Below are 12,384 nucleotides of genomic sequence, written 5' to 3'. Positions count from 1 at the left end.
CATATTCATGGGAACATGACCTCACTCTACTAAAATGCAAAACTTTAAAAATAAGTTACTATATTTGGAGACAGAAACAGAGAAAGAGAACAGCAAACATGCTTTACTGCCACCCCACCCCATACATTCAGTCAGACCGGCAGGTCAAGCCAATTCCCTAAAATCCAGCACTGCAGGTAAACCTGGCTCTCAAGCACCCTGACCCAACCACTGATTTGCTGTAACACCTTCCCTCACCTCATCTCCATCTTCCCTGTGCTTGTCTTTGTTTCCAAGAATAAAGATCTGGAAGGAGAGTACACCCTTGGGTTTTCAGCAATGGGAGATCATCTGTCAAGGCACCTGCTCCTTCCTCACAGCAGTATGATCCTGACCGGCTGTTCTTACGGAAGAATGCCTCTAGAAGGGTGGCTCAGCACTTATCTGACTCTGAAGAAGCCTAACACAAAGCATGTGTGCATTTTTCTGGCAGACACAAGTTCCAATATGTAAATTCTTCCAAACTGCAGAACTATTTGTTATACAAACACATACAAGATAATAAACACTATGATTCATTACTCGTTCCTTATAGGGAGTCATCATGACGATAATCAAGCTCATTTGGGAACAGAAAGTCTTTTACCTGGTGGACATGAAGTACTACAACAGGCATAGCCCAGAGGAATTTAAACAGCTTTCCGTAAAAAATCAGTCTCACACCAATCCAAATGAGGCTTTCCACCGTGCTCATTCTGTCTAGCAAATCTGAGAAGCAAAACACTTAGAGAAATCTCAAGAAGCACAGCTGGGCTATGGAATTCAGCAGTTTCAGCATTTTCCCATGAAGGCTGTGCAGCAAAAGCACACCTGTGCTCTGCTGGATCTTACAAACTCCAGAGAAAAAAAGTTACCTTCACTGTCTGAACACCCGAAAAGGCAGTAACTTACACATCTTCTCTGCAAAACCAAAGGAGAAAAAACCCACAACAAACCAAACAGGAGGGAAACTAAGTAGGTGCAAACTTCACTGCAGTCTGATCAACTAGTTTATCAAAGTTCTTGGTATAAAAATGACCTGAGGTCAAAAAATCCATTGATTTTGAAAATTCATTGATTGAAAGCTAATTTTAAAAATTATTATTTTCTGGTTATTCTTGGGATAAAACTTACCTGTCACAGTACACCACACGGGGTTCGGCTGTTATCAGAACCTACATACATAAATGAGCACAGTTCAAGTGAAGTCACCTCCCATAGTTTACATGTAATAGCTTCTAATCAGTGCAAAGAGACTTCTCTTTCTGCTGAAAGCTGAGCACATTTCAAACAATCATATTGAAAAATGCAGTAGGATTTTCCAGGTTGTTTTTTTTTTCCTTCTCTTCCTCCACTGTCTTGGCATGAAGTCATTTAAAATTAAATCCAGAAACAGGGAAGGAAGTTAACAGCAAATTCACAGAAACAACTACTACTTCTTATGAGAAAGAACCCGAGTCAGCATAGCATAGTCCTATGAAATTCCCAGCAAAAAGCTGTCTGAGAGGGAAGCTGTCTCTGCCCACCTTCCCCAGCAGCCAGCAGCAGTCCAACCTGGTGCAAGGCTCTGGCTCCTTGTTTGTGACACCTTCTGCTTGCTTTACGTCTTCACTAGCACTGTCCAAACTGTGCTGCTTCTATACAGCAGACAGCAAGAGTAAAATCCCCGTCACAGAATCACAGACAGCCACCAAGAGAGTCACATTCAAAGTGCACATAGGCACCCTGTGGTTCCTGGACCACATGTTGGACCCCCTAATCTGCATCTCCCACATCACAAATTCTACCTACCATAGCAGAAGACTTTTATGTATCTCAAGCACTTTCCTTTTGGAGAGATTTTTGGCAGGACAGTTGATTTATTTTAGTGTGAGACATTTTAGTGGAAAATGTGAATGCTGCTGTGGCAGTTCAACACAGACACCAGAATCTTCCATCTTTGTAATAGCAGAAAAAAACCCATTTAATACATCTTCCTAAATGCACATATGTAGAAATACACATGCACATACACACCACATACATACATGCAGCCACATACACACCACATTAAGTGCATTAATACTGTCAGCAGTTTTATTGATGGCAGGTCAACACCACGGTTTCAATTCTGATAAAGGAAGTGCAGCAATTATAATGACTAAAGCTTAGTATTGATTAGTTGAAATATTTCCAAGCCTTGCAACATTCCCTTAAAAGGGAACCTTAGACTGGGTCTCTTGCTCCTTCATTGAACTTGGTTGTCACTGGCCACCAAAGCCAGATGTTGTGTTGAAGAGATTGGTGGAAAACTTGGTGAAAAAAGCTACCTCTCCTAAGGAAACCAGCCCAAATCAATCCTTCATTTTCCCTGGTGACTTTCAACATGGACTCGTGGGAACTTCACCAGCAAAGACACTAGCAGCTGGTAGATATTTCCAGCTGCATACTGGAAGAAAGAACCAGGCAGGTTGACACGCTTTGGAGCAGGTGACATGAGTTTACTGTAGAATGCAAAGAGGAAGCACGGCATGTAGAGCGAAGAGATACCATACTCATCCTGTGGCTGCAGAACCTGATGTCTTTAGAGGCACATATAACAACATGAAGCAAGTACAGCTACTGGGAATCAAAGTGCAGTGTTTGCACCCCAGGACCCACTTCTGCAGGTATTACTCTGTGCACATGGGTTCACTGATGTGCAAGTAGCCACATTAGGAAAGAAAGAAGTCTGTGTGGAAAAGTGAATATTAGGACTGGTCAGGCTGGTCTCAGGCTGAGACCTTAGAGTCCTGAAAGAATGCTCCAGTCCATATTGCATTCAGTGGAAGCTATTAATAAAACTGGAAAATGAGTTAACTTCCTCAGTGAGCCATCCAAACTTCCTGCTGATATTCCCATTCACCCAAAAGAAAAACAAGTTAGCTTTTTTTTATTAATGAACCCTAAAGTATATCTCTAAAATACCAAAATGAAGGAGTTGTCTTTTAAAAGCATTGGCTCTTGTAAATGAAAGGTCATTAACAGCTTAGCAGAACAGCTTTAATTCTTACTATGCATCCACTTCGTAATAGACAACTTCTGTTATTCCTTGCTTCATTTCCAACAGGAAAAGCATGCTTGATTCCCAGCCTCTCTGGGAACAAAATGGGTAGGAGACTCTCATCCTTAGCCTTTATGACCCTGTTAAATTATTCTCCTTTTTTAAGGCATGAAGTGATTTCTTAAAAAAAAAACCACATAGGCTTTGGGAAGGTCTGCTGCTGAACAGACATAAAAATTTATTTCTGTGAAAAAATACATGTGTAAGTATCATATCTGTGTTTCCATTCATTCATTTTCTTTTTCCTAAGATCCAACATTTTTTTTTCCTACAAAAATATTTTTATGGAGAACCATAATTAGTTAATGTCTTGATTAATACTGTAATCAAGAAATTATGTCTACCTGCACTTCTTTTAACAGACTGATTAAAAAATGCTAATAAGATTGACAACAAATTAGACAGCAGTATAGTATGTTTTCCTCACAGTAACTATTCTCCTGAGGCAGAACGACAGCCCTGTAAGACGCAGAAATACAAAGTACATTATTATATATTATTATAAGAGAACTGCATGAGAGTTGCAAAAATTTGTGAGTTTAAAAAATTGCAGATTTTTTTCTATAGATTAAGCTCTCAATTCAGATTATAAAGTATCTCCATACAGCTCTATTTTTTCTGCTGACAGTAATCTTAGATTGAGATCAAATAAAATTCAAACACTTTTTATGGATTTCTGATTAATCTGTAGGTTTTTTTAATTACTTGCAAAAGTTACACAAACACGCACAAAAAAAATCGTACATTAATCTAAGAAGCAATCTTGCAATGCCAAGTTGCAAAGAATTTGTTCCTGTTTTCATACCATCCTAGCTCGAAGAACAAGATGAACAGAAGGTAAAGGCATCACCTTGGGAGAAATGCACCATTCCTCAGATATGTATTTATATAACGCTGGTTATTTAACATACATATTTACTTAAAGCTGTGTATGATTACATATCTCACCTTGTATTTGGTATATTTTACTCTGTTGGTTATAAATCAAATATTTTATACTTCTTCCCCTTCAACACTGCCAATAGGTCAAAACAATTTCATCTTTTATAAAGATGTTAGAAGAGGCAAAGGAACAACTGTCCTGCCAGAATGCCCCTATGCACCTCCCTACTCACATCTGCCTAAGCACCTTCCAGTCCAGTAAGTTAAACATAACACACTCTGCCTTGTCTTATCGCCCGAGGAACAGGGAACAAGTGCCACCTTCCGTGTCACACATGAATCACCCACTTTCTTCCCCATTACACCAACTAAAAAAGCCCCGATCAACTGAGCTTTCCGCAACTGCGATTCTTTTCTATTTGCACCTCTACAAGTACCCAGGAGCCCTCACTGGTCAACGTTTTTGTAACACATCTAGATTACAGCACTAAAAGCACTTACAAATATAGCTCCTGTCCAACTTAAATGTTAACTTTATATTAGCTTTACCTTTATATTTTAATGGCTTCCAATGCCTATATGCATAAATACACTTAAGTGACGTCAAAAAACAGTCTTGATACATTTGGATAACAATAATGACAACAGAGCCCACAAACTTTGATATCTACCTGCTTGAGTTCAGTGTTTTCACATCTTAGTCAAAATTACATATGCATTTGCTTTTTTTTGCTTCTTCTCTCTGAAAACCTTGGAAACTTAACAGCAGAAGCTACAAGCAAACACGTTGATGCTCTACAGTTAAGGAAAGTATTTTCATTTTAAGGATCACAAAGTAATCTAAAGAAAGCATGTTTGCATATGGAGCCCAATTTTTTCCAAGAAAAACAGATAAGTTATCTGCTGGGAAAAGCACAAAATGCAACAAAGCTAGTAAGATTACTAGCTCAAAATCACTCAAAGAAAAAATGCCAGATGGAGGAACACAAACTATTCAAAAAAACCATGAAACTTCCCAAGCACTTCTCTCAAAATGAGGGGACTCCTTGAGAGCTTTCAGACTACTGCACCCATGCACAGACACTTTTAATGGGATTTGCAACAAAACCACAGCAATTTCTACTGCCATGTAAGAACAAGGCTGAATGGTGGCAATTACTGTGTTCTGAGCTTGCCCTTACACTTAAAATAACAAAGGAAGAAATGACATTACTTAATGTTTTTCCTGCTATCGTAAGTGGGCCACACCTGAAAGTTGTAGCTGCACCAGCTCGGAAATCTTTTCCTTCAATCACCACAGAAATTAATGTAAAAACTCTGGCAATTTGTTCTCCTGTTTTCAGTAGAAAATTTACATATGAATTACACACCAAATGCCCTTGGTCTAATAAACTGTTCTGGACTTGCACAATGAAAATACTGCTTTTTCCTTATCATCCTTCTCTTGCTATTCTTTTCTGTCTTTACAAAAAACCATGTACACCTAAAGCCAGCAGCAAGCATTGTGGTTGAGTCTACCTCTTGCCTGAAGTCCATGCATCGAAACAGAGGTTTGGAAATTTATCCTCACATTTCAAAGGATTTTGAGATTCTCAGATTTTCTGCCAGACAGGCCCTCTTGTTAGTCACTGCCTTGTGTATAAGTATTGACACAGCAGTCTGTACAAGTTAAGAAATCATCTGATGCAACTCAGCTGATTTTCAAACATATAAAAAATTGCATATCATAGCTTACATGAATGATTGAGGTTCAGGACCTGACTGGAAGACCTGAATACTGTTTTTCTATTACTTTTCATATTCATTAATCACCATTAGATAAAGAACAAATGAATTCACACAGAGGCTAGAAACAGCACAAGAGTTACTTAGGTATTTCCCATGACAGAATACAACTCAAACATTGGTTTTGCACTCAAGAACAGAACTGCAAACATTTCATAATTGCGCTACATATGGGAAATCAAAACAAACCTTACCTCATTTTAAATGGCAATTTTAGTAAAAAGTCAGGCTATGCTAGTACAGGGTGTAAGGAACCATATCATCCTCCTTCGGCAGACTTTTCCAAATGCCCCTGTATTCAACTAAGTCTAACTCCTCTCTGTTTTGTTTCCCCAGGAGGACCCATTCAGGACCATGTGCTCCTTTTCAGCTGTCAATAAACAGAAGCAGTGAATTCCCCAGCGCTTCACAAAGCTAGTTAGGCATAACCATTCATTTCTTCAGGAAAACAGGGCATTGATTTCAGCAAATTCCCAGGGAGCAGCTACAACAAAGAGATCAAAGACCCACCTCCTTTCCTGCCTGGCTTTGGCCGGCTGGGCTGAGAGGAGCAGCAACAGGTTTCCCGAGGAGTGGGCTGTATCCCCACCGACCACTGCACGTTCCATTCACGCCCATCGCCTTCCTACATTCCTGGGACAGCCCCCGGCGCTAACCGTGACAAACCCCTACATTCAGGCAGCATAATATACTGCACACTAGTTCATCCAAGGATAAAAAGAAAAACAAGCTCCAAGGGAAGTCTGCTGCTTCCCCGACCAGCCGAACCTCAGTAGCTGACAGACTTTTCATAAATGTCTTTTTTTTCTTAGCTTCTCCATACAAACCGGAGAAATGTTTGCTACCTCAAATTCATTGTGCTGAAACTTCTCTGGAATGCTGGCTTTTCTGATTTATTTCCACAAGCTTGAAGATTTAGCTGCTGGAGTTTGAGGTCTAGATGCAGCAGCCCTTTTATTGTGCAACCATGATATTTTCTTTGTGCAATTTGCCCTAGACTGCAGTGGGTTTTTTTCTAAGGAATTTAAGGGGTTTGTTCCAGTTTGGTTAGAATTTTTACTTTTTTTTTATTATACATCTTGTCTCCATTACTGTAATCTGAAACAAGATTTTTAATGCTAAAATTTGACCTTGTACTGAACCAAGCATTAGCAAAAGACAATGTCATGGTCAAGCTTAAGGACTGGTGGTTAGGCTACACATCTACTGCTAAACAGTAAGAGCCAGAGACATCGTGCTGAGACCACCTGGAAGCAGCTCCACAAGTCTAAATGCCCCTCATCTCCATCTTTTTTCCCCCACAAACAGTTTGGTTATATCTAAATTCCTTAAGTGGAACACAGTGTGGTAGATATTATCCCTCACACACACCCTAGTGTTTGTTGCTTGTTAGTATATGCTTGTACTGAGCTCACAGGCTGGCTCTGAAATATTTATTTATATACCAACAGACATAAAGATCTGAAGTCAATTCACATTTGTACAGATTTGCCATGTCATTCTTTAGCATTCTCCTGTGCACTGATGTTTTACCAAGGCACTCCCCAGCTGTCACAAACACCCACCAGCTGGAACCCGGAGAGCTCCCTCAGCACTGGCACCGCCTCCGGGCCACTGACACGTCTCCAAGGGAGAAGACAAATGTCTATCCCACTAACATGAGAAAGTATCACAGCACCTGGCATAGCACAAGCAGGACAATACTGAGAAGACCAGGGACAGCTGGTAGGGATGACAGCTCACTACGCAGAAGACAGCTGAGAACACAAGGAAATACAGAACTGCCGAATTACTGAAGTTGCAGGAGACCTGTAATGATCAACAGACTCTTGCTGAATGCAGGCCCTTTAATAGCATTACCTAGAGCCTTGTCAAGCCATATCTCGAATACTTCCAGTGAGGGCAACTCCACCACTTCCCTGGGCAGCCTATTCCAATGTTTGATTGATCCCTCATTGAAAATGCCCCTTACATCCACAAACACTTCCCCTAAAGCAACTTGTGGCCATTGCCTCTTGTCCTGTCACACTGCATGCCTGAGGAAAGGCTGCTTCCAACTCCTTTTCCATAACTACCATTTTTTTGTACTGAAAGACCATAACTAGATCCCCTTGAGCCTTCTCTTCTTCGAGCAGAACATACCCAACTCCTTCAGCCTCTACTCAGGTGACAACTTCTAGCTCCCTGATCATTAGGGGGAACATGAGAAAGGCACTGTTGCTGAGCTGAAAAAAAAGAAAAATTAAACTGCCAGCGCATAAAACTGCTAAAACAGACAAACATCTGAGTACAGCTCAGGAGTCTTGACCATGACCTCTATGCAGTCACCCTGCCCTCTGCTTTCTTTAATATTTCACTCCTGATAATAGTTTTGCCTGTTGAATACAATACAGTCAGGCATATTACATTCCTTATTTTAGAGTTCTCTCTGTATCTAAATACATTTAAGCATGCCCTGAAATTGCCATTTCAGATAAGAAATTTTAAAAATGCATTTTAACAAATAACTTGATCTCCACATAAAATTGCTATCTTCCATTAAGCCACTGATGGTATTAACTGATTGCAGTTATCAATGATAAAAACCCCAATCCTGTTTTCCTTGTTCCTCTAGGGAAGTACTGAGGAATGATAAAATGTATGTCTGAAATTTCCCTCTCTTATATTGCACAGTGTGCAGCTGGGCAGCCCTTGGAAGCAATGATAAAAAATAAAGGCAGCTGAGACACTGGAGGGACTCCAAAAGAAAACATGTAGATCAGATCAATAAGCAGAAAAAAAATGTGCTTAATGCTTCAGATAACTTAAGCTGGAGTGAGAGAGTGCAAGTATCTGGGAAATATGAGCAACAACCTTTTGTGGTAGTTACGACAACAAAGCATAAGGATGTAGCACTTCTCTGTTAAGAAGAAGGATAAATAATAGTGATAAGGCAGGAGATTTGGATGTGACTGGGATAATGATGCCTTGGAAGCACAGGAGTTAAATTCACAAAATTATTAAAAAAACCCGAGCACATCACCCTGTAGTAATCTGGGATGGTATTTGTGCCAAAGATAGATAAAACATTTTAGACAGAATTGCAATTTTGAATCTCAATGAACCAGTCTGTTCTTATACTTGGGCCAGATTTTTACAATTTTACTCACATTAAGTCATGCTTTACTCCAAGAATAATCCCGTTGATTATAATGGTAATATTGTTTCACAGATGTCCCAGAGGAAACACAAATGTAAAAGCAGACTTTATACTTCAGATAAAAGACATCAATCATGAGTACATCTGGGAATCCGATAAAAACATATGGTACAAAAAAATCACTGTGGGATGATGGAAATGTACTTACAGAGCAGGTCTGTGGACATGTTTACAGATCAGGCAAAGGAAACCTACACAAAATAAATGAAAAAAGAATTATCAGTTTTCTGAACTAGGACTATTTATGTTTATATCTCATGCTAATAAACATGCATAATCTTTTAGTTCTTTAGGAAATAAGGATAACACATCTACAGAAATCTGAAAAGGAAGAACTTCAGTTTGTAGGGAAAAGAAAAACTGATTCCACTTCATTTCACAGACAATGTAAACTGACAATATTAATATTGTCAGTTTATTGTCATTTTTGTTGTTATTACTGTCATTAATATTAACAATATTAATGCAATGCATTTTAATTAAGACCAGTTCACTGTATTCCACATCTTCATTAACTTTTATTATTATGTATTTTCCAGGTATCAATTACAACAGAATTTTCAAGCATCATGTATTTTACCCTATTGCATGCTGTCCTGTGCTTAAGCCTGCTGATATTTCTAACAGTCCTGACCCTTGCAGAGTCAGAAAGAATATTAATTAAATATAGGGCAAGACATGTTATCTGGTCTCTTGAAGGACTTCTGAAGACTTTTGGTTTTCTGCTGAATTCATTCATCTTGTTCCCTTCCCATTCATCTGCTGGTTTTTGACTTAAATTTTACTAAAAGCATATAGGAGTAGAATCTGAGTTTTCTGTAGCTGTTTTAGCAACCCCCAACACATGGGTATCCCAATGACTGAATAAGGCTACATAATAATAATGTGTGTACTAGTATGAAGGCACAAAAATAACAGTACAAATCACATCAGTGTATGCCATTTTATGCTGTGCATAAATCAGGCAGTGTATAAAGGGGTGTGTGTGTATGAATTAGGGTGAATGAAAGATGTTCAGTAAGGCCAAGTGCTGGGTCCGGCCCTTGGGTCACAACAGCCCCATGCAGGGCTACAGACTGGGGAACAGAAGCTGGAAAGTGGCCTGGCAGAAAAGGACCTGGGGGTGCTGGTGACAGCAGCTGAGCATGAGCCAGCTGTGCTCAGGTAGCCACGAAGGCCAATGGCATCCTGGCCTGGATCAGCAATGGTGTGGCCAGCAGGACCAGGGCAGGGATTGTCCCCCTGTACTCGGCACTGGTGAGGCTGTGCCTCAAATCCTGTGATCAGTTCTGGGCCCCTCACTACAGGGAGGACATTGAGGGGCTGGAGTGAGTTCAGGGCAACAGAGCGGGGGAAGGTCTGGAGCACAAAGCTTATGTGGAGCGGCTGGGGGAACTGGCTTTGTTTAGCCTGCAGAAAAGGAAGCTCAGGGGGACCTTATGACTCTCTAAAACACCTGAAAGGAGGCTGTAGCCAGGTAGGATGAGTCTCTTCTCCCAAGTAACAAGGGACAGAACAAGAGGAAATGGCCTCAAGGACAGGAGGAAATGGCCTCAAGATGTGCCAGGAGAGGTTTAGGCTGGAAATTACGAAAAAAGTCTTCATCAAAAGAGTTGTCAAGCACTGGAACGGGCTGCCATGGGAAGTGTCACCATTCCTGTGTATATTTTGAAAACATGTAGATATGGTGCTTAGAGAGATGGCAGTGCTGGGTTAATTGTTGGACCGATGATCTGAAGGGTCTTTTCCAACCTAAATTATTCCATGATTCTGTGAAAACTTGGCTCTGATGAAGACAACAGTATTTTGTCACTGACTGAAATGGGTAAAAAAAAAAATCTTCATTTTTAGAAATAGAATTATAGTTAGTAAGATACTTCCAAATTAATTGTGGCTGGTTGCAAGAACTGAGTTGTGCTGAGAGAAAGCAGAAGTAAAGGACCCACATGCTAGAGGGACATCAGCGAGTCCTCTTTCCAGAAAAAACAGGCATGCTGACAGCAGGCTTCCTAAGCAGCAAGTGTCCTAGTCTGATTTCCATCATCCAGAAAGCACTTTATTTCTGAAAAAAATCTGCTCTGCAGTTTGACGAAATTCTGGCTGAGAGCAAGACTCTTGTCTGTGGTGTTAACTTCTAAAAATATAGCCCTTGCAGAGGGAACAGTGGACTTTAATGGCATCCATATGTGACTGTACACACACCAGCCTTTGTCATCCCCAGAAACAGCAGGCTACGTGTTATCATTGTCAAAGCAGTGCCATCAACTAATAGATTTCATTTCCCCCACTGAATAACCAGATTCATGATAAAATGATTTAATTGTCTTGGCATTCAATCTGCAGGGCAATTACCTGCTAAACCACCACAACACGGGTTCTTCCCTCCCATATGGTTTGAGTCATTAGTATACCTTCATCGTCACACATCTGGTCTGTAGCACTGTCCTGTCATGAGGAAGTGCAGCCTCAGCCCATGCCCCCTCTGGCCCCCACATATCCTCCATCCAGCCTTGTTACAGTGACACTGTGGTCCATGAACATCCCAATTAAGTTTTGGTTGAGTTGTTCTATGATGTCATTTTGGAGGTAAATCACCAAAGTGTTTTTCTCCTCAGGCCACTGATGCCTGAGAAATTTTTCCCCCTGTACAATTCTATGATGAAACAGTGTCAGCAACAGCAACCCCAAGTGCCCAAATCCAGCCCTTGGAAGGACACAGAAACTACAGACCAAGAGGGAGCACCTCCGTGAGGGCATCCCAGCCACTGCAACACAACCCACTTGCAGGACAGAAGAACAGCAGGCACAAGGAACCACACTGCCACAAGGAACTGCTCCTTTTCCAACAGCTGGTTCAGACTTTATCCCTGACCAGCTGTTAGGAGTGAGGAAAAGTACAACAAAGCTTGACCTGTATTTGCAGGGGCAGGGGAGTTTAAGTAGAACTACAAGCTCCTTCAAAAGCTATGCCAGCTCTTACCTCCAGTTATCCTCAACAGAGACCCAGAACTGCCTGTCATCCTAGCTGCACAAAACTATACCATAAATCCCTCTCCTTCTTCAAGGGTTTGAGAGCACTCCTTGTGCAGTGTATTTCCCCCTGACCAAGGGGGTTCCAACACACGCAGAACTGTGGCAGCCACAGATACTGTGCCAAGCAGGCACAGTGCCTGACAGTTTCTGGCCACATCAGCCACTTGTCTGATCTAAACTCGGGTGGCTGGCCATGAACCACACTGACCTTTACACAAAGGGTTGTAGGTATATTGGCCAAATTTGCTGTGCTGCCCACAGTCAAAATAAGTTGCTTGCAGTTGCTCTTAAGTATCCTCTTTTCTCATCAATGAATGGGCAGAAGAGGAAGAGAAACTGAGTGGGGGATGTTTCCCATACATGAAAATTGCAGCCTAGAAGATGT

General features: G+C 40.9%; 1 protein-coding gene across 4 annotated transcripts in view; it reads right to left on the bottom strand.

Moving 5' to 3' along the window:
- Positions 1–12,384, bottom strand: part of PLAGL1 (PLAG1 like zinc finger 1) — a 44,551-nt gene that overhangs the window by 17,957 nt on the left and 14,210 nt on the right. For 3 of the 4 annotated variants that reach the window (XM_002195980.7, XM_030268078.4, XM_072926992.1), the window contains one exon: positions 9,115–9,157. The exons of the other annotated variant lie outside the window; for it this stretch is intronic. In XM_002195980.7, the coding sequence (XP_002196016.4) occupies positions 9,115–9,133 (19 nt within the window). In that variant the 5' untranslated portion in view covers positions 9,134–9,157. The remainder of the gene's footprint in view (positions 1–9,114; positions 9,158–12,384) is intronic. 4 annotated transcript variants of the gene reach the window in all.

This window comes from Taeniopygia guttata, chromosome 3 (assembly GCF_048771995.1).
Source record: "Taeniopygia guttata chromosome 3, bTaeGut7.mat, whole genome shotgun sequence".
Classification (NCBI taxonomy): domain Eukaryota; kingdom Metazoa; phylum Chordata; class Aves; order Passeriformes; family Estrildidae; genus Taeniopygia; species Taeniopygia guttata.
The sequence above is the reverse complement of the archived record's forward strand: the minus strand, read 5'-3'. Positions and strand labels throughout refer to the sequence as shown.